At 43.2% G+C, this 26,203-nt stretch overlaps 3 protein-coding genes and 1 long non-coding RNA gene across 5 annotated transcripts; 1 reads left to right on the forward strand and 3 right to left on the reverse strand.

Moving 5' to 3' along the window:
* Positions 1–179: 179 nt before the first annotated feature.
* ccdc112 (coiled-coil domain containing 112) lies at positions 180–3,636 on the reverse strand. Of its 2 annotated transcripts, none has more exons than XM_076014688.1 (11): positions 3,519–3,636; positions 3,023–3,137; positions 2,533–2,654; positions 2,320–2,409; positions 1,937–2,012; positions 1,738–1,855; positions 1,366–1,482; positions 1,120–1,257; positions 924–1,036; positions 694–817; positions 180–497 (listed from the first exon to the last, which is right to left on the reverse strand). In XM_076014688.1, the coding sequence occupies exons 2-11, from the start codon at positions 3,094–3,096 to the stop codon at positions 336–338; spliced, it is 1,134 nt and encodes a 377-aa protein (XP_075870803.1). In that variant the 5' UTR covers positions 3,097–3,137; positions 3,519–3,636; the 3' UTR covers positions 180–335. The 2 variants fall into 2 exon arrangements, with proteins under 2 accessions (XP_075870803.1, XP_075870804.1); XM_076014689.1 differs by having other exon boundaries at positions 3,023–3,117; positions 3,519–3,627.
* On the forward strand, positions 2,293–3,593 carry LOC142880698 (uncharacterized). The gene is made up of 3 exons (XR_012925460.1): positions 2,293–2,420; positions 2,558–2,626; positions 3,052–3,593. It is a non-coding gene; the product is annotated as an uncharacterized LOC142880698 (long non-coding RNA).
* A 10,578-nt stretch (positions 3,637–14,214) lies between the features above and the next one.
* On the reverse strand, positions 14,215–21,478 carry fem1c (fem-1 homolog c). The gene is made up of 6 exons (XM_076014671.1): positions 20,080–21,478; positions 18,631–18,800; positions 18,344–18,532; positions 17,653–18,164; positions 17,216–17,392; positions 14,215–16,191 (listed from the first exon to the last, which is right to left on the reverse strand). Exons 1-6 carry the CDS (start codon positions 20,621–20,623, stop codon positions 15,927–15,929), a joined length of 1,857 nt encoding a protein of 618 aa, XP_075870786.1. The 5' UTR covers positions 20,624–21,478; the 3' UTR covers positions 14,215–15,926.
* Positions 21,479–22,330: 852 nt separating this feature from the next.
* tmed7 (transmembrane p24 trafficking protein 7) lies at positions 22,331–25,403 on the reverse strand. Its single transcript, XM_076014687.1, has 4 exons — positions 25,256–25,403; positions 24,739–24,942; positions 23,681–23,926; positions 22,331–23,033 (listed from the first exon to the last, which is right to left on the reverse strand). Exons 2-4 carry the CDS (start codon positions 24,895–24,897, stop codon positions 22,797–22,799), a joined length of 642 nt encoding a protein of 213 aa, XP_075870802.1. The 5' UTR covers positions 24,898–24,942; positions 25,256–25,403; the 3' UTR covers positions 22,331–22,796.
* Positions 25,404–26,203: the final 800 nt, after the last annotated feature.

The raw sequence follows: 26,203 nt of genomic DNA on the forward strand, positions 1-26,203 counted from the left end.
CAGTTTTAAACACCAGGCGCTAAATAAACCGCGGGGTGGACAAAAACGATTCAACAGCTCACACGCATGTATTATTATTATTTATTTATTTTATTTTTTTAAAGATTCAGTTGGAAATTACATTTTTAATAAACATTAACATTGCAAACAAAAACAACAGAAAAACAGCCAAAGTTATGTCTCTTCTCTGGCCAGAGGCATGAGGTGTCTCCTGCGTCACATGCCTGTGTACTAAATTCTGAATAATTCCAGTGCATAAGTGGTCCAAAAATAAAAGAAAAGAGGAATGATGCACTATTTTCCATCTATGTCAGCTTGTTCTTGTTTTTCTTCATTTATTTAGGCAATGTATGGCCTCTGCTCCCACTTTTCTTTCGTTCCTCTTCACCATGTGTTCTTCCTGTTTCTTTGTTCTCTACTCCATATTCTCTGCCCATGTTTAACCGTCCGAGTGTCTCAGTGGCATTCTTTATTCCTTGCTGCTGGTGGTGTTCCTCCTGACAAAGAGAACAATTTTAATAGCATAAAGTGATGCATGCTGAGGATTTCAATTGTGCCTTGTCTGTACAAAACTTTATCCTGAATGTGGATGGAAATGTTTGAGGTTTTTTTTCTATTTAATGGAATGATTTTTAACAATGCACAGATTAAAATGTCACAAAACAAAACCTATTTGTCGAATTAACAGGTCACCTTTTCTTTTCTCCTTTTTGCTATCTTCTCGGTCAGTCTCTGCTCCGCCTCTAGCTTGATCTTTCTCTTCTGTTCCCTCCATTCCTCCAGTCGCTGTGCCACCTTCTTCCTCTCCACCTCAGCCCTCAATGAGAAGAGGAACAAACAAACATGAAACAAAAGAACAAACAAAGATTCCTAATGGCCAAGTAACATTTTTTTTGATCGATGTACTTAAACTACCGACTCACTTGTGTTGGAGGACCTGGTTCTTGGCCTCCTTCTCCCTTCTTCCTGCTTCATTCTGACTCTGTATCTTGAGCTGAACTTCCCGGTGCTTGCTTGCCCTCCACCGCTGAATAGCCTGAAGATGGTAAGGAGTGACTCTCAGGCTCAGAAGATTTTTCTGACAAGTCCCTACAATTGTCAATTTTCTAGTCTTTTCACCTCCTTTTTTATTTCCTGGAGGTGGATTAGCTTCTGCTGCCATTCTTCATGTTGCTCTATCTCCTCCAGAGTTTTACCTGGGAGGTAGAGTCTGGCCTCTTTCTTGTAGGCAGGATGCCCACTGTGCTTTGTCCATACCTATAAAATCAAACAAATAGAGGGTAAGTCAATAGAAGACTATTCCCTAGCCACAACATATTTCAAGATGGACCATTCAGTGACAGGAAAAAGACAAATGTGTCTTACTTTAAGAAAAGCTTGGTGGTCGGATTGGTCCCAGCCACCATAAATTCCTCCATTCTTCATCTGAAAAACCTCCAGCTCTCTGACCTCTGGAGGCAGGTCTCTGCTGAGTGATATGGACTAATGAAAAACACAACGAGAAAGCAATTAATTGATGTCTTTTGATGAATGAAATGTAAGTGTTCTCTCAAGTCCTATTATATTCCTTTTAACTTAATGTGAAACCCTTCAAAGTGCTAAAGCCATCTGTTCCTATGTTATATTTTCATTAACTGAACAAAGTCAAATTTCTTGGACTAAGTTTTAGTCCAAGAAATTTTTCACATTGCGTTAATGTTGGTTGACGAGAGAGAATCGAAGGAGGGGGTGGCAGACCTTGACGCTGGAAGGTGTTTTAGGTCTCTGGTCGTTTTTTTTCCACATTTCTATTTTCTTCTCAAAAGCTGTGATCTCCTGCCTACACATACACTCCTCCTTCAGAAGTTCCCCTAAGCTGAAAGAAGCAGAAGCAAGAAAAGTTTTTCAAAAAACTGTCTTTTTCTACTAAAAACTTACACTGGTTGTGCATATTTACCGCAATTGTTGTTGCTCCTTCAGACTGTTGATTGATAGTTCCACCTCTGACATTATTTCCTTGAGTGTTTCAATTTCTGAAAATCCAAATAAAAAACTTTTCTTGTGAAGGGAACTAAATTCATAAAAGTATCTTTGATTTATCAAAACTGATTACACATTAATTGTGTAATCAGTGGTTATACATTCAAACTAATCAATGAATGACTACCTGGTAACTATGGTAAAATCGTACATATATATATACATATATATATATATATATATATATATATATATATATATATATATATATATATATATATACATATATATATATATATATATACTTTTTTTTTTTTTTTTCAAGAGCAATGAAGAAAAACAGCTCAATGAGACACCTACGTGTGGCAGACGGCTTCACATCTTCGAGTTGTGCCTGGAACTTTTTCACATATTTGTTGATCGTTACAAGTTGTTTTTGAAGATTCGCCTCTGAAAAAAGGGTAATGGCAATGTTTCTAACCTCAACTGAAAGAACAGTTTAACGGCATTTCAGAAGAAATTTAAAAAAGATAGGAAGGTTAATATTCTGGGGCAGTTGAAGGCAACACCTACTCTCAGACTTTGCTTCTTCTTCCAGCACTTTTGTGCACTCTTCCAGCTCACGAGACAAATCTCTCCAGCCATTCTTCCTGCACTGAACCAACAGGTTGTTCTCTTTCTCTAACTTTTCAATTCTGAGGATAACAGACAGATACATTAAACTGGTATATCACAACAAGCATCAAAGACACGGTTGTACTAACTTCACAAAAATATATATATTTTTTATCTGTTGGAGGATAAGTGGAAAAAAAAATACTGATTTGCCTTTCCAAATTTTGTGATCAAAAACATTGCATTTAAACAAGTAGACATAGCTCTGCTTGTCTCATTTGCAGGAACAACATTTTGAATCACCTTTGCGGATCTCACAGAAGAGAATTATAAATGTCCAGTTGCAAATACTGGGCCTGTTATGAATAGACCTTTTTTTTTTCTTTTAAATAATACTTTCTCCTTCAAATGAACATGAAATAAATGTTAGTACTACTGATAGACTTACTGTTTCCTGTTCTTCTCCGCCTCCCTCAGGAAGGGTGCACTATTCTTCTCTGCCCTCCTGGCCTTCTTCTCCATCACTGTCGAACACTGAGGATGCTGTAAAACAGATGATCTCACTTCTAGAAATGAACACAATGTATTCTCGGTTGATCAAACTGAGATTTAAAGAAGAAACGCTAGTTTGTGGAATTCAGTCATTTTGACGAGAAATAAACCCACCTTCTGTATCAGCTTCGTCCAACAACACACATTTATTATCGTTATAATTCTGAAATGACGTAACCCTCAACATACATGAGTTGGACTCCCAGAACAAAAATAGCTATGAAATTATACCAAAGAGCAATTTACAATTACTTTTAAATCAAATTTAAGATCGACGTGACGTAGTGCGGACTCCACGCTTAAGATAAAAACCAAGAGCTAATGCTGCTGTTAGCTCCAAGTGAGTAGTTTACCTGTGGAGTGGAGTGATGGCTCAGTGTGTCACTCCTTACCGGATAATGTGAAAACGATTCAAACCAATGTACTTTCCCCTCACATTTACAGTAAATACCTCGAACAGCTAGGTAGCGTCTAGCTAACTTGATGTTGTTAGGGCGGTTGCTATGCTGGGGCTGGCTGCTTGCGGGTGCTGCGCGTGAGGGCGCAATGCGAAGGATAATTACCTGAACACGACAGTTCCTCTGTCATTAAAGTCATGTTTAATGTTCCTTTAACTGCTAGCAAATCAAACAGTGCACATCCTGTTACTACACTTGGCACTTGCTGAGTCAATTTAACCTTTATAAAAATGTTTTGATACTTACGCAGATAAACTAACACGTTAGTAAGACTGTTCGCAGACTAAACGATGTTTTTAATTGGGCTTCTTGAAGTGACGCTATTATGTCAATGCGTAATTGAGCACCTCAGTCAATATTTGCTGTCCCCTTAGCTGTCACTACAGACAGGACCAGCATGTACTATTTCTTGAATGTCGAGTCGAGACGGTCTCCACTGTGAGTTTGAGAGGCCAATAATTAAATCATATGTGAACGCGGACAGAACGTGACGTATCCCAATAAAGCTGATTTCTTCAATGTCAGAATTTTGAAACGGGGAGGGGGAAAAAAAAAAAAAATTCTCAGAATTTTGGATTTTGCGAACGGAATCGTTTAAAAATTGATTTTTCAAATATGTAGGTTTTCTTAATGCATATACATGTAAACCTCTTAACTAACTAAATGTCAAACAGCAAGGGATATTTGCTGGTACGGGACCAACAAATGTTTTAATACAACTGCATCGTCTGAAGCAAAAGGCAAACTGTACCGTTCATCGTCCTGTAGATGGAAAACTCACCAGCAGAGGGCGCTGTTTATCAATTGCCGACTTTGGCACAAAGCGTTTCCTGCCTCAGGCTCCACACGAGGAATGACTTTGGCTCTCTTTTAATAAAGCAACAGTCTGAGCGAATTATTTGCTGGTGATGTCACTTAAACTGGACTAATTGCTGCCAGTGCAAACAAGGTGACATTTAAACTGAGAAGAAAAAAAACAACTAATCACTAAGTCTGTTTTATGATCTCTTGACAAAATGAAAGCAGTAAAAAGAAAGAAGATGCACGTGCAATCATTCTGACTGCTGAAACCTGCTTGCAACAACACTTGCTGTTGCCCAGCAGCAGCGGTGCGAGAAAGAACTCAGTTCACTCGACTACAACTATGATCTGAGTCACTTACGCATGTTACTCTCTCAAATAACAGCTTATCTGCCAAGGCCCATGGTTATTTTTGTCGCAGCCTTTTTTTTTTTTTCTATTATAGCCAGCCACTATAATTATTGCGAGAGCGGGCCAACTAAGCGACAGAAGAGCGCAGAGGGAGCAAGACAGAGGAGTATAAATAGAAACCTGAATCCATTATTGAGTGCAGATATTGGGGATAGACTGGCCCTGGAGGCCAGAGCTGTCATCTCAACATGAGGAGCGGCCACTTTACTTTGTGAAGGACGTCGCTAGCCCCCATCTTTGTCACCTACCAGGGGGACTCAGCATGTGGGAGAGGATCTGACAAACTGTCAGCCGGTTGGCAAAGCACAGTCAGAGGGAATACACAAGTGTGTAAGATGGGGATTTCCACCTTCTGCATACAAAAATGCACAGGGTGTACAATTTAGGCCCGTCTTGATCTTTCTTTTGCAACTTGTTTAGCTGTTTTAACATTTTTAGGTTCACACTATCTTTTTACACATATTCCGTGTGAGGCTAACGTGAAGCCAGCTTTGTTCTACAGCGAGAACATTGACAGTAATATTGATTGCACTTCTCAACTTTTAAAACGTCATCACACTGTTTGCCAAGTTACCCTTCAGGTTTGTACTCAGCTGTCATGATGTGATCTGGGTCAACAGGTGGCTGTATGATGGATATCTGGGGAGGGCACACGGCCATTGTACTGAAGTGAGACCACAGCTCCCTTGGTATTTGTACAACTTTTACCTGGTGACAAGCTCCTGAGTTTCACAGTCATTGTACCAGATGAAAACACAGACTGACTACTAAAAGTTAATTCAACAAAAATACAGCTAATATGACTGTGAATGACTCATTTGTCAATGATTTAAAAAGAAGCATAGAGAGGCATGTTAGTTAAAGCAGTAAGGTTGATTGTGTCATTTATTAGTGTTACTTTCATGTAATAATTAGTGCAGACACTCATTCAATTGTTTAAAAAAACAACCTTTCAACGATATGAGAAAGCTGGACATGACCAACAGTGACCACGTGACAGAGCAAACAGTTTACAGCAGCGATGAATCAGTCAGTCAGCATGAAACTAACAATACTTCTAGCCTTACTAACATTTAGCGGTCAAAACCACAGCTAGATACATTCTGTTCCTTGGTGTGTTATTCCTGTTGTTAGAGACATTTCCCCTGATTTATTTTTGCTAGATCGAATGTCAACCACACATTCACAACCAGTTCTTTAAGGTCAAAGGACCATTTTCCTTAAAAAAAAATACAGGAAAACAGCACAGACAAAACACTTATTGATACAACACAGCTGTTTAATGGTTTTTCCAACTTTTATGCCCGAGGTAGTTAAAATGAAATCTCATGTCCGCATCACGGTAAAGACTGAAGGGAACTGACCAGACCAAAAGCCGATGCAGACAAGTGGGAGAGAAAAAGAAACATAACCTCTGACCTCTACTTGAGTGCTAATTGCCTCTTCAGAGATGTTACAAGACATAATCTCTTTAAACCAAGAGGTCATATGCATACATGGCCCCCATCCCCCCCACCCCCCTTCTCCTCACACTTGTTTTAGTGAGAAATGCTTGTTTGTGTGTGTGTTTGTGTGTTGTGTTTCACCTCTGGGCAAGCTTTATGAGTGTGTAAACCTTCTCCCCGGGTGGATGCCAGCCTCTTGCTAAAAAGGGGTGTTTTTCATCAACATGCCTGCATTTACAAGGGTTAACTGCACGGGCAAACATGCACAAACAGAACCTGCAGACAGACGCACACACACACACACGCATGCACGCTGCAGTTTTTCCGGCACTTTGACGGTGTTGTAATCGTATATGGTCTTAAAACGCAACATGATCTGCCTTCGTCTGTCCTGCACATGTTATCTGACTGAGGCGCACATGAGCATGGGTGTGTTTATGGTCGTGATCGGTGCCTTGCAGAGCCGACTTGAGGGAAAAGTGAATTAATGTTTCACTTGAGGCGGTATAACTGTAGGGCCTTGATCTTGAAGGTAGTTTACTGGGGAAACTACCTTAGCGTGGCAGTGGAAAGGTGCAGGTTTGGTTCCAGCTAACGCCTCTCCGTGTGGAGTTTGCACGATCTCCCAGTCTCTTCTTGGTCCAGTCCAGAGTCATGCACCTCAGGTTAAGTGTGAGTGAGTGATAGTGTTGGTCCTGCGATGTACTTGTAACTTGTGCAGGGTGCAACCACTCCCTGGTCCTAAGATAGCTAGGACAGGCTCTCCAGCAACCCGCCACCCTGAGTGCAAGACGAGCGGTGATAGAAAACGGAGGGAAGTGTGAAACCTAGAGTGTTGCATGGTCAGGAAAAAGTAACACCACAGAGTTTGGGCTGAGTAGTCCGGAATCTTTGGCACTCAGATGTAAAGATCTGATGGGTTTGGTGGTGATCCTTCAACCTTTCATCACACACCAACCAGCAGAGCACACTTTCCACCTTTGCAAAACATTAGGTAGAGTTTAAGTATAATCCACCAATGTATTTGTAGCATTTCATATGATCAAATTTCATCATTATTAAGGTTTGACGATGCAGTTGTCAAGGGGACAAAAGCCAAGTTGCACTAGATTTTTTATTTTTATTTTTTAATGTAAAAGCTCAGATGGTTTTATTTACACAGTTTCTTTTCATAGCTGCAGGGCTGTCTGAGTACATATTCAGTTGGACCACATTCTACAACACAGAATTTGCATTGGGCCAAACACGTTCAGCAGCCAGTAAATAAGCAGAACATTTCAACAACAGTGAGAGCAGTGGAGGCAGTAATAAATCCATTTTCAACGAAAAGCCCTTGCAGAAACCTTTACTGTGGAAAAACAAATATCTGTGGACTCAGCTACTCCCCCCAGAAACATTGATGTTGGCAAGTTCAACCAACAGCATTTCAACTCAAAATTTCTGAAGTGTCCCACTACTTGTAGTTTATTGGCTTTTTGACTATCAGTAATAAGAAGCATAACTTCTTCTCCTAAACTGTATACTGACCGACCAATTAATGAGGCTCACATTAATTTGTTTCACTCCTGCAGAAGATTAAACCTTTCCCTGGGGTTTATTTCAACAGCACAAGAACTTTGACAAGAAAAAAAAAAGAAAAAAAAGAATCACTCCACAGGAGGAAATCATAATACCAAAGAGGGGTTTGAGATTTCATCCTGGCACGTGTGCAGAGTGGCCAGCTCTTGTTACTCTCCCTCTGTCACTCTGCAAGACTCTGTACCCTGATAAAAATATGCACTTAAGAAAATGCCACTTGGAACTGTAATTGACAGTCCCACGCCCCTTGATAACTGTGAATGGTTTAAACAGCGTCTCAGCTGATGGTGAACCCTGCAAGGAGAGGAGCAGCGCACTCCTAAGCGGTACTCCTTTCCAACCCCAACTTTCTAACAGTGAGGTGGAGGAAAATCACACGGAGCTAAATTAAGAGAAGAGAGCAGGCAAGGGGAGGCAGATGGAAAGTATCAGCAAAGGCCGATGGTGGGTAATAGACACCAGCAGGTCTGAGTGCCTGGTTTTACCCTGTGGGCCTCGGATGGATCTGTTTGTGGCAGCTGAGGACTGAAGCAACGCCGGTGTTCCTCCCTCGCTGTGTACAAAACTTCTAACTGCTGAGGGCTGTTAGGACAGGGAGAGAGAGAGACCCTGCGAGTGAGTGCGTGTACAGTAACTAACCAAACGGAACAAAGAAAAAAGAATACAAAATACGTGACAAAGTATTTCCCCTCAACTGTAACCATAACATCAGATTCTGGCTCAAGCCTCTGCGTTTGCATATTCCTCTCATAACATGCCAGTCTTCACCGTCCCTGTGAGGTGAGGCTGGATGGACATGCATGTTATGAATTCTATGTTGGATTTAAAATTGTGTGCTATTTGTTTATGTTTACACCATTTTGAGGATCAAAAAGGCAACAAAAATTCCACTGCAGCAAAAAACAGTGAAGAATTAAAGTTGAAAAGCGTTATTTTGATCCATTTAGCAAATTAGCTTTGCATTCTGCTCTGTTCTCAATCTATCTATCTATCTATCTCTCTATCTATCTATTCTTGTCTCTCCTCCATAGTCCTCGTGTACTGGTTAGGGAACAAGGGCTGAGGAAAAATAAGAGCACAACACATGGGGAACACAATGTTTATCAAGTCAACACTACGCAGTTTAAGTAGTTTTTGTGCCTAAAAATTACATTTTCAAAATCATATTTGTGATTTACTGACTCATAACAGGGAGAATGGCACCCCTGCCATCAGCAAAGTGGGCCCCAGCTGTCCTGGCGTAGGACAATATAACTCTGGTTGCCTGCGCAACACCCTTACGACATGCATCAACATCAACACCTCCTACCAGACTTTACCAGAGTTAAATCATCCTAGATTATACCAGCCAGGGGAGCAGCGTCGATAGCGGTTGAGCCAATCTCCCTGATTGCAGTCAGTGATCACAACTGATTTTAAAGCGACAATTTCAGTGGAGAAAAACTCAGCATTGTGGATTTAAAACGTTAGTCAGGGAAGCTGCAGCCTGAGTCACGACGACTCTTTTATCTTCAGCCTGCTCCAACCACACACACACACACACACACACACACACACTACAGGCAGAGTCCCTGACCATTGCTGGGGGAAAGACACAGTGTGCCACGATTGGAAGAGGATTGTGGACCTTAAGAGGAGCGTTGGCGGGCCCAGTGAGTCAGTGTCGCTTTGTGGCAGATGGTTTGGCACTGGACACAATCGTGGGTTCATCCAAACGCTGAGACCCACAGTGATGAAGTGGGGGTTGCTCAAGGTGGGTGTTTGTCTTGGTGAGGGCGAAGGAAAGAGAAGGGGAGCACTTCATCCAAAACCTGCAACCGAGCGCAGAAATTCTCTGCGGTTTGTTTCCTTTTTCTGTTCGAAAATGTTTCGGCGAGCCGTTAAAGCAACAGAATGTCAGTGCCTGGTTACCTTTGTCTCAGGCCGCTCGCCAAGACTATTATTTTTATCCTCTTTTGTTTGCTGAGTCATCTTATCTTTCTGCTACCTCCCTTTTCAAATATCTGTTGTTGACAGGAAAGGGTGAGATAAATGTTTTGTCAAGCGAGCGGAATGATGAGCGGGAAGTGCCGGTGTTGATCTGAGGAGAATTTCCACTTTGAGTTTTTTAAGACATAATTGTACAGTGTCTTGAGGTCACTGAGACAAGGCAAAACTTGTGGTGGGGATGGACAAACTTTCGGTCTGCCACATTAAAATTCTGCTTTGTTACGGCCAGTGTAACAACAGTAACAACAGTGTACTGCCATTAGTTGCTGTTCACCACAGCGCTGACCTAAAGCCTTTGCCATCGCCAGTTGGAAGTAAAGTGAGAAAATCCTCAGGTGACATTTCTCCTCCTTTTAAATAGAAAATGCCATCCAATTCTCATGAACACTGCCAGATCTGCAGCATAAGTGAGGATGTCTAGAAGAAGCTGCTTCCTCTTCTTCGTCCTCGTTTTATGAAGAAACCTGCAGCCACTACTTCCTTGTGACCTGGCAAACGAAAGCAAGCTCAAGACCAGCTGAAAGTGTTTTCTGCTCCCGGTTGACAAGCAGGGGTGTTGAACTGGGCACTGCAAGTGCCGTGAAACACACCAAAGATGTTTCCAGTTGCAACCTCCCTGTTTTCAAGCTCTTAAAATAACCAATTCACAGTGTGGAAGGCGAGGAAGAGTGCAGCAGGAGTAGTGCTGAGAGTTTCGAGGCGCTGCGAGTGACTGCGGCCGTTCCAAGAATGTTTGCCCGCTGCTGGCTGAGACTTTTTACTGGAAGAGCTGCTAGCTAATCGGTATTTTTTTTTTTTTTTTACCTTTCGTGAGCTTGACTGACTGCCTGACTGACTGACTGACAAAGCCGTATGTAAACCCATCACTCTCTCTGTTGTTTACATATGATGAACGTGTGTGCCTGTTGCCATAAACACTGCCCTGCCAGCTAAATCTTCTGCTATCTGCAGGACTCGCTGTTGTGACAGCTGACTCAGAGTGCAAAGTCTTGGTGGCAGAGTAGCCGCAACGCTTTCCGTGTGTGTGTGTGTGTGTGTGTGTGTGTGTGTGTGTGTGTGTGTGTGTGTGTGTGTGTGTGTGTGTGTGTGTGTGTGTATCTGTGAGACAGGCGAGGTGAAGAGTGAGACTCTGGTATCCAGTCTGTACCAGTATCACTTTCAGCCCACAGTGATCCTCACATTAAAGCCCGGCCTATCTATAGCCGCCCGCTCTTATGTAATTGGTCACGTTCCTGTCAAACGCCGCTTTCTCAGTAACCCCCCCCACCCCCCACCCCCACCCCCTTCTCCTTCTAATGCATCCATGTCTATTTCATCCACAGCCAAGCCAAGCAATGGTGGAGCGTCGCATCAAACCTGAGAACCCGGTGCAGCGGTGCAGAAGAAATCCCTTCTTAGTTCTATTTAAGATCTGTTTGTCTGCTCAACGGACCTAGCAATTAAATGCTAAGTGCTAAATGCTAAATCAAAAGCTCATCAAAACTCAGAGTTCAGGTGAGCACAAGGAAGCCAGAAGAAGAAAAAAAAAAAAAAAACCTCAGTGATATAAAACTATAAACACAGAAGTGGATGATGTTGAATCCACATTGGGTTCCATATTTTTGCCTGATGCTCCTTGTTTCTTTTTTGGTTTCCCCACCATGGAGCCCTCATTTGCCATCCCTTGCCATCACCACTGCGGCAGCCCTCCCCTCAACCTTATTAATGAATCTGACTTTACTCCACCCACCTGTTTGTTTCCTCTCTTCCCTGTCAGCTCCTGATCTTGCCACGTGCCTCATGTTATAGTCCCACCGTGCCTGCTTTTACACTCACGTTTCATCATCTGCTTGTTGACTGGACTTTGGACTCCTGTCTACAGCCCCATGTGTTGAAAAAAGCCATAATGCTGTAAAACATTTGTGCTCCCACTGAGGTGTACATTAATATTGAACCGCCCCAGGTGTTGGAGAAAATCTTCTTTAGCGGCTGAGTGATTATGTCTGTTAACCATCTTCGTTCAACAACCAGAGGGTAAATCATGACAGAATGGGGTGGATCTATGTGGTCTCACAACTGTATTGCGACTTAGCTGAGAAAATCTTTCTGAGTCATACTGTACGTACAAAGGGGACTCGGATCTTCTTTTTGGTCTGTTAATCGGCCCAAACATCCTCATTCTGTATTTTTCCATGCTCCAAAATGAAGAATCCAATGCATTATTTCAGTGTTAAATCAGCCTGTTGATTTTTTTTCTTTTTTCACACTCAGTCACAATCTGACTCATGGTCCAATGATTAATCGTTACATACACGGAGGGGGGAAAAAAGCTCTCCTGATGCTGCGGTCAACGAGGACACCGTTAGAAAAGGTGGCAGCCTGAATCTCACAGACACAGACAGAATACAGGCAAACTGTATAGAAAATATCATCACATATCATACATTCTAGTTTGTGGCTATTAAGCCTTCCCATGGAGTGGCGGGCAATGTGCACACCTACAGGTACCGAGAGACGGAGGAACACGTTTAATGTAGGACAGCTTTCCACAGGGCATTATTCAGCACTAAATATAGCCGGACAGAAGTAGGCTGAGCTGATATTATGGCTGTGAAGAGGAGAAAAGATGTGTCTCCTTGTGTACGGTGACAGAAGATCGTTCCAGCTTTGTTCCATCTCCTGCCCCGTACACTCAACTTGACTTTGTTTGACCCAAACAAGGTTTTCCCAGGTGAAAAACAAAAGCAAATCCAAATTGCTTTAAATTTTCTGTCTTGACATTATTTATTATTGTACCTTGATATTCTTTGCCATCATCTTGTGGTCTGGGATACATGTTTGAATGTTTCTTTTAGTGTCAAGTGTTCAGAGATATTTGGCCAGATGTCCCAGAGGAGTGGATAAAAGGTGGGCGGAGGATTATATTCATTTTAAAAGTATATGAGCAAACATGGGAGGGTTTCTGGACTTTCGGTCGTCTCATCGTTGCTTTTTTCTCCGCTTTATTGCCTCTTTATCATCTCAATGCGTGACTCAGCAAAAGGGCCTGTGGCACCTCTCGCTCACAGGGTGGGTTTAAGCGGTGCGGAGTCCCCAAACACATGTTTTCCATTGTGCTATGACAAGTCCTGACTTGTTCCAGGCACAGAGACCCAGAAACACCTACCCTATACACTTCACAAATACCATCAATGAGGGACGTTAACATTCCCGTGGTGGGAAATTTGGGCTGAGCCCTCTAAACATAACCGAGATAACAGGTTGGAACGAAGAAGGAGTGACGCCTGATTGATCGCCAACCTCAGCGAGTTCCCACACGTGCCTTTGACTCGTCACGCTGGGCAAAAACGAACGGCCAAGAGGCTCTCGTTCCATTTTTAGCGCGGAATTGTGGGTGTGGTCATGACAAAGCAAGTTGGTTCAGTGACACGCCAACTCACAAGCTCCCAGTCAACTAGTTAAACGCAAGTTCATCATCACTATTTGTCCCGTCTTTGGTTCCCACTGCTGAAAAGTACAATCACAAAAATATCATTTTTACTAGTTCCATGTTCCAGTCCATTATTGTCCACAATAACCCTCACACAATTGCCATGTCCTCTTTGAACTGTCCAATAGCCACAGTACGCGACGATGAGATTAGGACTAATAAGCAACAGCCACTTTCCGAGGAGCTCGGCACTGTTGCCAGAGAACATTCAGGATAGGTGAGACATTCTAGAGCTGAACGCTGCCGCTCCAGAAGCAGAGGAAACAGATGGCGAGACCCTCTCAGTGGGAGGAGGAGGGACTTCCTGTTGTTTTTTGGCCAGTGCATCCAGCATGAATACTAAGGCTTTGGCAGAATGGAACGCGTTTCCACCAAAAATAATAATCAGTTCTTTGGCCGGTCCTAAAATATTTTTCCTTTGTAGGCATAGATTCTAATGGGGATACAATGTAGGCTTTTTGTCGAGGAAGAATTCAGGTCTTGTCAGGGAGGCGTCACTCCACCACAGTTTATGGTAAGGTAACACGTCTGTCACAAAAAGCCATGAGTCGGCGTGTTTTTAATCCAGCGCAGCTCTTGGAAGTGACTGGATGTCTGACACGAGCAACACATCCTGCCGTGTCAAAGGTCATTCTGAAAAAGTCACAGTGGAATCCAGCGCCGTCCCACTTCCCAGAGACGCATTCCTCAGTTTTACTGGACTAAAAAAAAAAAAATCCTCTATGAAAACAAATAAAACTAATATTAACACACAAATCAAACACAACTATAGAGGCATCTCAGAATAAACCTTTTCCCTGAGTCCAATACAATATGGATATCGGACTGGACAAAACACAGGAAACTGGCATGTTGACCCTTGGTCAGCATCACTGTTGTGTACAAAGCCAATTAGTCAACAAACACACGAGGACGAAAATAAAAACATGAGAGTGAGTCATGTGCAACATGGGTTTATTGTCAAACGGGTTATTAAGACATGAATTTGATTTTCGCCATATCAAATGTTCAACTCCGCTGTATAAAGTGCAGATTCAAATCAAGTTGCCCTGGGAGTCTTTATACATTTTCTATGTCTGGCATTGAGCTGTCAGGTTGAATAGACTGCAGTTATGAAATCCTTATGAGTTATGAAAAGCCCTTTTCTTTAAAAAAAAAAACAAAACAAAAACACTCAACTAAAGCTAGTGTGCAAACATCATCATTTACAAGCTCTGCTCTGCGACGGCACCTCTCTGCTCTCGGCATTTTCAGACAGAGAGAACATGAGCAGAAGTTTGGAGAACGCTCACGAGACAACTGCTGCAGTGATTGGTTGATATGCTGCTGCACATGCAGGAGGGAGGTGTGGGAGGGGGGGTGGGGGGGGCAAGTGTTGGTAACATACAGAGAATCCACTTGTCTTGTCTTGATTATCAAATAAAAGATAAAAAATAAAAAAATTGAATAAAAGAAGACGACAGCATTCGCAGTTGGCTATGTGTGAACGTTAAGAGGTCAGGTGCCGCTGCCACTCGTGGCCGTAGTCTTGTGCAGGTGGGAATTCGCCACAAGCACCACTATCAATCAAAACTCTCAATTCGTCTAGGTTAAAATAAAACAAACACTTGTGTGCGCACGCACACAAACAAACACACACACACACACACACATCTTTCACGCCATCTCGCAACCTTTCATTCACGTCAAACAAACAATCGATACAACGGTGCTGCATCCCTCCCACAATTCTCAGCGAGTCGAGTGGGATACCGAAGGAAAACGGCAGCAATGAGGTAAACATAAAATTCATGAGAGATATTGCACAGACAGGTGACGGCACAGAATACAACAGTCTCTCTTTCAAACAGCATAGCCTGTGCATAGAAGGAATAAAGCACTTGTGGTGGTTGCAGACAATAAACCCTTCCCATAAAGCTTTCTTATATACTACAGTGGGAAACTTAAATGAGAAAAGAATCCATGCCACTCAACAGGACTAGTATGACCAAAAAAAAAAAAAAGTGTACTGTTTTTTTTTTTTTGCGTGTTTGTTTGTTTTGTAAAGAAAAACCCTAAAAGATATGAGGAAGGGTCCATGACTGATGGCAACAAAAATCACCTGAAGTTCCAGCAAATGTCCAAATGCCTTCATTCCTGCTTTGAGAAGAAAGCAAGCAAAGTTGAGGCGGGGTTGGAGCCAGCATGGAGAAAAATCTCTCAAGTGTGATTTAATAAATAGCAAAGTAGAATATGCAAAAAAAAAATGGGGAAAGGGGGGGGGGGGGAGAACAAAAAACAAAAAGAGTAAACCCCTTGTTCAGGTCACCTGGAGATAAAAACTCATTTGTCCATGTTGTGTCGCCCTCTTGAAAAGGATGTACAGATCAGGCGATGGCCAGTCCGCTGCAGCTCAACGCTGGAGCTGAAGAAAGTCACAATGTTCTCATTCCATTGATCTCACTTGAAAACCAACATTTGTCTTCCTTTCAAGTTGACATGGTTCAGCCATTTTTAAAAGTATTCCACAAAACTGTCTTAAGCTCCTCGTGGGTCCAGTGTTGAACTGCGTCGCCGCTCCTCGCTCCGTTCATCCGCCAGATGCGACGTCGCGCCTTTCTCTCTTTCTCTCTCTCTCTCCGTTCTGGCGCCTCCGCCCCTTCGTTGGTATTATCTGTGCAGCAAGACGAAGGCCTCCAGTTTCTCGGGGATGTTTCCCCGATACTCGAGGCTGTGCTTGATGATGGCCCTGGCGGCGAGGCACTGCAGGGTGGTGTGGTTTATGGGCTGGATGATGTTCCTGGACAGCTCCTTCTCGTCCAGGAGGTCGCAGGCAGTCTGTTGGAAGGCATTGGTGCTGTCGAAATGAGTCCCCGATGAAATCAGCAGGTTCATGATGTCCGGGTGACCGTTGGTAGCTGCGATGTGAAGCGGGCTGGTGGGTGGAAGTAATGAATAGGGAAATAGTGAGTACAAGAAAAAGTGAAATAGACTGCAACTTTACAAAGATAATTCTGTAATTTGGTAAATGGACTGCACTTATGTAGCGCTTTCCAAGCACCTTCACGCTACCCCAAAGCGGCTGGCAAATGGGTGGCTGCTGCCATGCAAGGCACTGCCAGCCCCACTGGGAGCAATTCAGAGTTCAGTGCCTTGCCCAAGGACAGACTGGGATGAAGTGGGATTTGAACTGTCAACCTTTTGGTCACTGGACAACCGGCTCCAACTCCTGAGCTACAGTCGCTTTTAAAAAATAGCCAGAATTAATTCATTAATATAAAAAAAAAAAAAAAAGGTACCAAACTTAAAAAAATGACCATTTTGAAAATGAAATAAACACAAAAGTGATTAAAGCGTGTGCCATGTTTTCTGTCCTGTGAACTGCTGCAGCAGAAGGTTGGTTTCTCGACCGATGGTGAAATTGTTTTCAAAAGTCTGCAGACATGATTTAGTGACCTCGAAATAAAAGCAGATTAACAGTTAATTTGCGATACTGTCGAACCACGTGCTTGCCCTATGTGATGACGTACGTAGCGTAGGCAAGCGTGCTTAAGTCTGCTTGGGGCCGGGGTAATATGAGTGCATACCAGAGGGGACGGGGGAGAGCGTGTGTGTTTTGGGAGGTAGGGGTGGGGGTTGGGGGGGGGTCTTTCGTGCGTAAGCACGAGACAACTGCTGCCAAGTGCACAGTGGGATTTATCCATATTCCTTTCCTGTACATGTGCACACAGTTTGAAAAGCACATTTTCATCATTTGCGTCGACAGTGCAGTCAAACGGCACACTTAAGAGATCAAATTAGACGTCTACGTGTGTCTGAATTCACTGGTTCCGATCTAAGCAAAAGGCTTCAAATACTCATCAGGTCAAGCTAAAGGGAAGTTAGGGTTAAATGGTTTGGCACGAACGTCTTCAGCTGAACAAGAGAGTTTGCAAACGTTTCCAAAGTCTGAAACGGACCTGTTGTCTTCGTCGTCGCGGCTGTTAACGTCGGCGCCGCACTCGAGGAGAATGGAGGCGACGGTGAGGGAGGGGAACTTGCAGACAGGATACCGGCCCACGCAGGTGGTGTTTCTGTCCACCGCCAGGTGGAGAGGACTGTAGCCGTTTTTGCCACAAGGCTGGAGCTTCAGGAACCTGTCGACATAGAAAGATGAATATTAAAATGACATAGAAGGCTTCAGGTGGAGGAAATGTTTACTTGATGTGGTTGTTTGTTGCATAATAGTGATGCCAAATGTGACCTTTCAGCCTGACTTCAAGGGAGTGAATAAAATACACAGTCAATCCTAAAATAGCCCTCTTCAGATTTTATCAGATCACAAATTGTTGCCGACACACACACACACACAAAAAAAAAAAAAAACAAACAGAAAAAAACCACACAGTTGACTCACCTGTAGATTGTTTCCTTCTTCAAGTAATCCTGCTCTGCAGTACAAGGAACCTTCTCCAAAAGACAAATGAGGTGCAGGATGATGGAGAGAGCCTTAGTGAGCTGCACAGGGTCCGAATGCACGGATCCACTATGTTTCATTGCCCGCTCGATTTCCAACACGCTCTTGGAGAGGATCCCCATCAAGTCCTCGAAAGACACCGACGTCCCCAGGAGACCCTTGGCCCTGTCCTGCAGCATGAAGGAGAAGAGTTCTGCGAAGGACAGCAGGCTAGACGCCGTCATGGGGCTGAGGGGGTCCAGGTTGGTCTGCTGCATGTCCAGCGCGTACTTCCACAGGTTGATGCAGCGCTCAAAGTTCCCCGAGTCGGCGTAGACGGCTCCCCGGTAGCGGATGTAGTAAGAAGTGTCCGGGTGCTGAGGGCCGAGGATTCGCTCGCGGATGAGGAGCGCCTGCATGCGCATCTCGTCCGGGTCAGATATTAAGCCGTCCAGCTCCTCTGCGTTTGTTACCTTGGAGGAGGTTTAATGGAAAATGGCAGATCAACGAGATGGTATAAATGTTAATGTTGTATAGCAGTCTTGTTAAACTCTTTTCTGAAAGAAAACCTACCCGAAATAAGATTTATAAATAGGGAGCAACAGATAAGAAACTACAATCCCTCTGGCCACAGATGAATAAAAATACTCACCTCCCTGGCATAATCATAGGCCATGATCAGCTGCTTGGGCTCTGGTTTGCGGACAATGTTGTTGCTGTCCATGTACCTGAGGTCCATGGCTCGCTTCCAGTATTTCAAAGCCCCAAGCAGATCTCTCTTCTTGTCGACAAACGTGGCCCCTAACAGTTCCAGGGCATCAATGCGCTCTGTATGGCTTGTCTGCAAAAAGCAAAACATCCAATTTATCAACCTTTGTCTCGAACGCACAGATCTCGAGATAAGACGCGCACGCTGCCGTCGATGAGCGCCATCCTGACCTGGTCGTGTGTCGTTAGCTCATCTACAATGTTAGTGTGGCCGGTCACACTGGCGGAGAGCAGCGGTGTCATTCCGTAGCCGTCCCGTTCCATGGTCGCTCCAAACTGTAGCAACATTCTCATGATCTCCAAACTGCCCGACTCTGCACAGTCGTGCAGTGCCGTGTTGCCTGCAGAAAAAAAATTAATCAGATGGGATTAATATTGCAGTAAAAAGCTACAAGCTGAAAGACTAACCTTCACAGAAAACGACCGCTTGTACTAGGCAAAAAGAAGCCGACGTCCTCCCTCTACAAAAGCAGTATAAAGAAACCCTTTTTTAACCTTGTCAAAATGCACTTGATTTTAAAATCTGTGCTCTTCCTCAAGAAGCACTCAAGAATTTTTTTCCATTGTGCATATGAGCTAATACATGGCTTTAAAAGACCTGTGTTAGGAGTACATCTCAGGTCTCCAGTTTAGATCTGGGTGCCCCCTTTCACAGTCAAACCCTCCCCACCATGGAATAAATAAAGGGAGATCTTATCTTAAAAGAGACGTTGACAAAAATCATGACATTTTTCACCCTGGATTCTTCTCTGTATTCATTCCAGCTTGCCCGTGTACAGCTACAGAGCAAAATAAATGATACATTACTGTACAAACTTAAAAATAAACCCAACTGGAAAAATGTTGGAATAAAAACAGCTGAGAAACTAGGTCAATCGGGGATTAACCAGTATTTGCACCTTGCAGTTTCTGCCAAAACTACCCTGATAAGGGGTTTCCATTAAAAGTTTGAGGCCTGGTTATTCTCAACAGGAAATGCAGGAAATGGGTCAAAACATTTGCATGACGTCGACTCCATACAAAGAGAATTCACTTCACCTAACGTGTTGTGTTTTCAGTGCATAATTCTATATTCTATCAATACAATATAGTCACGCCACTCAAGAGTATTGGGAGGAATTGAATAGATAAAACTTGATGTGTGATTAAATTAATGGTTTGTCTGTGAGTAGAATTGTCCTTTTCAAACACTTCATAGGGCTCTACAGGAGCCAATTGTATGCAACATTCAAACAAAGACAAAGCGCCAGTAAAAACCACTGATTTCCATTTAAAAAAAACAAAACAAACAATGCCTTGTTCTTGAAAGAAAGGAGATGTTCAGCCGACACACCCAGGAATCACTTCAAGCCGAGCGTGAGCTGCAGCTTTCCATGGTGAAACCAGAAGTGCAGGATACCGCGTTGAGTCACATCCATTGTGAAACACAAATAATTTCATTCTCACGTGGATGGCCCCAATTAGTGGGTAAAAGAGCCATTTTGAAGCGAGCATTTATTTTACTCCTCACAACAATGCTATTTATACCTTGAGCGTATGAACTGTTCAATCAACTGTGACTGGCAGAAAATGTGCCACCATGGAGACCCCGGTTGAAAACCAGACGGCACAGCCGCTCACCTTTCACACTTTTCCTGTTGACATCTGCGCCTTTCTCCAGGAGGTACTGCGCGATGTCCTTGTGTCCCTTGTAGCAGGATATCATGAGACACGTATGGCCGTGCCTGTTGGCCACCTCCAGGTCGGCCTTGTGCTCCACTAGGTACTTGACAATGTCCAGGTGGCCGTCGAAGCAGGCCGCCCGCAGCGGCGTGGAGTTGGTCAGGGTCGTGCTGTTGACGGAGGCTCCGTGGCCCAGGAGCGACTGCACCACCTTCAGGTGGCCGGCGGCCGAGGCGGCCCACAGAGGTGGGGCTCCCTCGATGGTCTCCCCGTCAAAGTTCACCGAGCCGCCGACCTCCACTGGAGCGCTGCAGCACTCCAGCAGATACTCGACCAGGTCCAGGTGGCCGTAACGCGAAGCCATCAGGAGCGGCGTGGCCCCGTTTGTCTTCTCGCCCATTAATTTAGTCACCTCGTGTCCATCTTTGTTCTCCAACAGTTTCTGGAGCAGACGCAGCTTGCCGTCTCTGGCCGCGTTAAAAACCGCTGTTTTTAAATCCATCTCCGCAGTTACCCTCGCTGGTGTGTGGAAAAAGAGGCAAAGGTCACTCTGGGTGTATCATAACGTGGTCGGGGGGCGACGAAGCTGAGGGGACCTTTGTTTACAAGCTCCACCGCTCAACCAACTAGCCTAGCCTGCTACCTGGTTTCACTCCCCCCCCCCCCCCAACCCCCGTCCGCAAAAGTGCTACCGTCTTGACATGAATTCGTAAAATGCGGGCTAACCAGTGTTATGTGAAACGCTAGTGTTAGGGACAAGTCGGACGTTAATGGTGAGCCTTGGTACGGGTAACACTGGTCGCGGAGAACCGTAACTAGTCAACTTCCTTAATCAGCGAAGCTAACCGACTAGCTTCGCTTATCTCATTTTACGCCTCTATACCCGAGGCAAAAACCAGACCCTCTCACGCAGTCACTCGACAAGCGCTATTGCTTAAGCTACCCTCTCGCTTACTACCATTTCCCGACAAACAGACTCCGCTAACACGCTTTGTATTTGCGTTCAAAGGGCCGAAAACTAGACATCCACCCCCACCCGATACACCGTGCTCCTTTTAGCTTAGCCTGGGAAAACGGCGTTCGTGCTCTCGCTCATTCCGACGAGCTGAGGAGGGTATCCCCAGTACCAGAGCTGGATTTCTTATTCACAAACACACACACCGAGGAATAATGTTAATAATAAAGAACACAACAGACGTCACCCCCCCTCTCAAAGTAGCGAATGGTGGCCGGAGGACCCTTACTGCAAAGTGGCACGACGGTAATCCCTGCGGAATGGAAGGTAAATAGAGAAGGATATCCACCCACGGACAGACCGGATGATCACGACTCGCTTTCTGTCACATCGCAAACCCGACGCAGTCTTTTTTCTGGGGTGATGCGCCTGATTGGCGTGCGAACGAGCAATCACAGGGCGAGGAGGCCGTGACGTTTCCAATGATCGAGAACGAGCGCTGTTCTCAATATCCGGGGATCCAAAAAAAGAGAGAACAATCACAGACAGAGGATTCGATGCCCAAAAATAGCTTGAAATATGTGCTACGCGTTGACGCGATGAATAAATAGAACTGCCGAGTGGAGTGAATGAAATTCATGCGACGGCCTTGATTAAATCACTCCCTGCAGGAACAATACGACCAGGGATTAATAGCAACATCTAAACAGCGAGCAGGTCCTGTTTGAAAATAAATAAATAAATGAATGCACCAACAATCAGAACAAATGCTGAGTCAAACTGTTTAACAAAGAGTTCATCCAGAAAGTTCTAAAAATTATGGGGCGTTTACCCTATTATGTAAAGTCACAATCTGAACTAGAAGAGGCGTAATTTTACAAGGTCGCTAAATTGTAAAGTGTCAGTAACAGAAATTATTTTTTAAATCACAATCTATAACACTGGCTATTGCTGACACTTTTTTTTAATGGTGTTCTCTGTGTATTTGTAATTCTAAAACTTTGCTGCTCTTTATATAATTTCGTGCAGTGAGGAGGCAGTCTCAAATCATTCCATTGAACCAAATGAAAATATAAAGAACTACTTATTCTAGATTAAGTCAAGTGGCCATTAAATCAAGCCAGATGACTTTCTCAAATTTTGTGTTGTCTTAAAGAAACTAAACATCTGCATAACATCTGAATAAGTAAAAAAAAAAAAAGAAGAAAAAGACTAATGAATAAAAAAATAAAAAAAACCTCTCTCTTTCAAGTGTGAGGTTTTAGGTAAGGTTTTAATAACACAGGAAAAATACAACAGTTTTTCAGAACCAAAGCCTTTGCCTGACAGTGGGCTTCAACTACCACTCCCTTGGGTACTCAGTGCAGTTTGGTCTAAAAGAAATAAGTGAAACACATCAAGGGAAGGGGCCAAGACATGATAAGGGTAGAAAAGGGCAAAACATAAAATAAGTACATTTTCAGAAATTTCAAATATTTAAAGTATGCAAGGGTGGCATTGACCAAAACACATCTTAAACACATACAACATTTTTGCTGAAGGCTCACTTGCATAAAGATTGTGAGAATACCAGTGTGGGAAGCGGCTGACAGATTGTATAACCTGGCAGTCTGATATGACAGTATTTTACACCAACACTGTTATTTCAACAGACTTTAAGCACACAAGCCAAGGAACAGATAAAGACCATGATGAATTACATGCCAGAGCCCTGACAGCGTTATGACCCAACACGTGTAGTGGTCGTCTTCTTGTCAGAGAAGAAGCTTCTTAGCAGCACCACCTGACTGATGCTGACCACAAGAAGGATAATGGCTTCTCCGATAGACCAGAACGCAACCCGGGTGTTGAGGTCCTCAGCCCGGCTGCGTCCCTGGGCTTCACGGAGACGGAAGTGTGTCTGGTAGTCAATGACTGACTTCAGGGCCTCATGGATGGACACACAGGCGGACTCCATCTGAGGATATTAAACAAAAGTGAATTTAAGGTCAAAACAACACAACAATTAGGCGCAAAGGACAAAATAGTTGAGATTAGCTTATGTTTAATTTACAAAACAAGGTTGAATTTTAGTAATGAACGGAATCACGTGATCAAACGATTATAATCATAAGTTACTGGCATGCACCTGAAGTTAAATGGCATAGCAGCGTTAGAATATAGGAGATCCACTTAAATGACGCTGCAGCGATGAGAGATTCTGTCTCAGCAAACACCAGCACAGAAATTATATCCAACATATGGCATCTAAGACTGTAAATAATTAAGTGCTTCCTTGCCAATCAGTTGCACCATCTTGAAATTTTAACCTGAGTCACCGTAACAAAAAGAAAAAACAGAAAAAGAAAAAAAAGTGAGAAAGAAATAGGAAGGCTTACAAATTCTTGGCAGATATGCATTTAATGGTGGCTCAGTTAACATGACAGGGCATCACTAGAATAGCACTGGAATGATCATCAATATGATCTCTAAGAAGTGAGTGTAGAAACACTCCGCTTTACTTTGTCAAAAAAAATGCATGGGGAACTTAGGTAAGTCTGTCTGAATCAAGTTGTGATAGCACTACACTAACAATAGCACGACATCCCTACAAACACAGCTTACCTGGGTGAGAGCAGTGACTCTGTTCTCATTGGGAAAGAGTGGAGGGTCGTCACCGACCTGGAAGTCAAAGTACACTGTTTTGTGCGTGAAGGTGGAGAACTCATTGCTGAAGCAGAACTTGTAGGTGCCATTTTTGGCTGCTGTGAAGGTAAAGCTGTCATATTGCTTCTTCATCTCCTTGTAGAGTGTGGTTCCATCTGGGTCCTCCAAACGACAATCGACATCATAGTGGCCGCCAGTGACAACCTACAAAAATATTGAGGGAATTAATGTAATAATGCAATACTGAACCGTCAAGCAGAGAATTCACCTTTAGCAAATATGTAAGGGAATAAGAATGTATAAATAATGTATGGATGGACACATTCATCCGACAGCTATTTCTTTAATGTATTGCTTGAAGTTGTCCTGGACTCTTTTGGAATGCAGTCAGACAGGTTGAGCAGAGAAACCAGGCCTGCAGACGCTGCTACACAATCAATGACCAATTTGTTCTAATGTCATTGATGTAGAAACCAAACACTGTCTTTATCTAACTCTTACTCTTAACAAGGTGTTCTTAAAACCAGACACCACCATTACAATTGCAGAATACTGCTGTTAATAGGTCAAATATTAGATTTTAGAGGTTCTATTCGTGTACAGGCCACAGGACAGTATGGCCAGTACAGTATGATTTTATAAAAGCTGCCAATAATACAGTTAAACCCTATTCAAAATCAAGTAACTGGATCACATTATTTTTTTAAAAAATGGCACAAGAAAAACTGATGCATAAATTATCTTCGTGAAGCCATTGTCTAACCCTTACTACACCTCTGTTTGGTAACATATGTTTGGACATTTTGGCAGCTATAGACAGTCTACGTGCTCAGCTTATGAATAAACGAATGTTACAAAATATCACACAATAATTCTGGAACACATAGGGTAAATCATCAACAAATATTGTGTATTTCACACGTAATAACCGTTTTTAGCGGAGCCTATCATGCACGTGAATAAATTGAGTGTTTATGGAACATGCACTGTATGCGTCACAAGAAAAGACCATGCACCTGAAATTCTAGTGTGCACTTAGTCCCGATGATGATGTCCTCGTAGAAACACTGCTTGGCATTGTCCGGCAACTCGAACGTTAGCTCGGAGCCCAGCACCCAACCACAGAGAAGCTGGGCCCACAACACCTGCAACAACGTCCGGAAGGATCCGTACATTCTGAAGACCTAGAGCCGAGCTCCAAAATAAAAAACAGAGCAGACCTGCCGAAACAAAAGGCCCAAAATTATAGAACAATGTTATGTCACTAAGAACTAATAAGGGGGAAGAACGAGAAATGGATGCAAGGCAAACCCGGACACTGAAATTAGCGTCAAAATGTTAGCCTACAGCTAACTCGCTAGCCGGCAGGCAGTTATATTTTGATAACAGAAAGTCGCCCAGAACCCGAAACATTTCTATACGATGCGTTTGATCGTGAATTGAGTTAACAGTAGGTTCGGTAGTTTTTAAGTGAATTCAAAGATTTAGATTTGTTGATTCACAATTCGGTCTCTGGCAGTATTAGCTACTCACCACAAAGTGCTCACCCGGATATGACTATGGCTAAGTAGAGTATCAAACAACGTGTCATGGCATTGGCTGCCGTAAACCAAGTCCCGCCCCTCACTGTTTCTGATTGGTCAACATGAAGTGCAATGCATCAATTCGTTAATCCATAGTCGGGAAGTGCTTCGTTTTTTTCCTGACAACTCCAACGTGGCTGTCACCTGGAAGATCGTCGTCGCAGCATCGGAAGTGAAACTGACAGAATATTTGCATACGGGTTCAGACATAAGGTTTAGATACAAATGATTGATGCAAAAGACACAAAAAAGTATCGCACGATGACGAATGCACCTTTACAGTGTGCAGTGACGTATGCATTAAAATGTTTTAATGCATGTAAAGGTCTGCGTCCCTAATAACAAATGCAACGTAACAAAGCAAACAAAAGACTCTCATGCTGCGACAGTACCCGCCCTCCACCCCGAACCGTGGTGTTGACAATGTTATCTAATGTGTACGGTGATGGCCAGTGACGGTAAAAAAAAAAAAAAAAAAAAATTCTCACGTTGAAGTGATATTGAAGTTTTTCCTTGGACAATTAGTCACCGATTAAATTAAATGTATATTATACTTCCTTAGAAGAGACTAATTTATGAGAAATTATTTTGTAAATTCAAAATGTAAAGATATCTATCGGAAACCACTCAGTCAATTGAATTCAATCATCCTAAAAAAACTGTAACAAGTGGTAAAGGTAGGTCTGCAGTGGTGTACATGCGCTGAAATTACGTAGAACTTGTCTTGGTGTAATAGTGGCTCTCGCACAGATTACTATAACACTTAATACACTTAATCACTTGTAGTGATTACTGTTATTACAGATTATTACTATATTAACAAATTCCCCCAACGTCGGATTAATACAGGTGTTCTGTTCTGTTCTATTTTATTCTATTCTAATCTATAAAAATAAAA

This window comes from Nelusetta ayraudi, unplaced genomic scaffold, assembly GCF_046127955.1.
Source record: "Nelusetta ayraudi isolate G7.1 ecotype Tasmania unplaced genomic scaffold, CSIRO-AGI_Nayr_v1 ptg000170l, whole genome shotgun sequence".
NCBI lineage: Eukaryota > Metazoa > Chordata > Actinopteri > Tetraodontiformes > Monacanthidae > Nelusetta > Nelusetta ayraudi.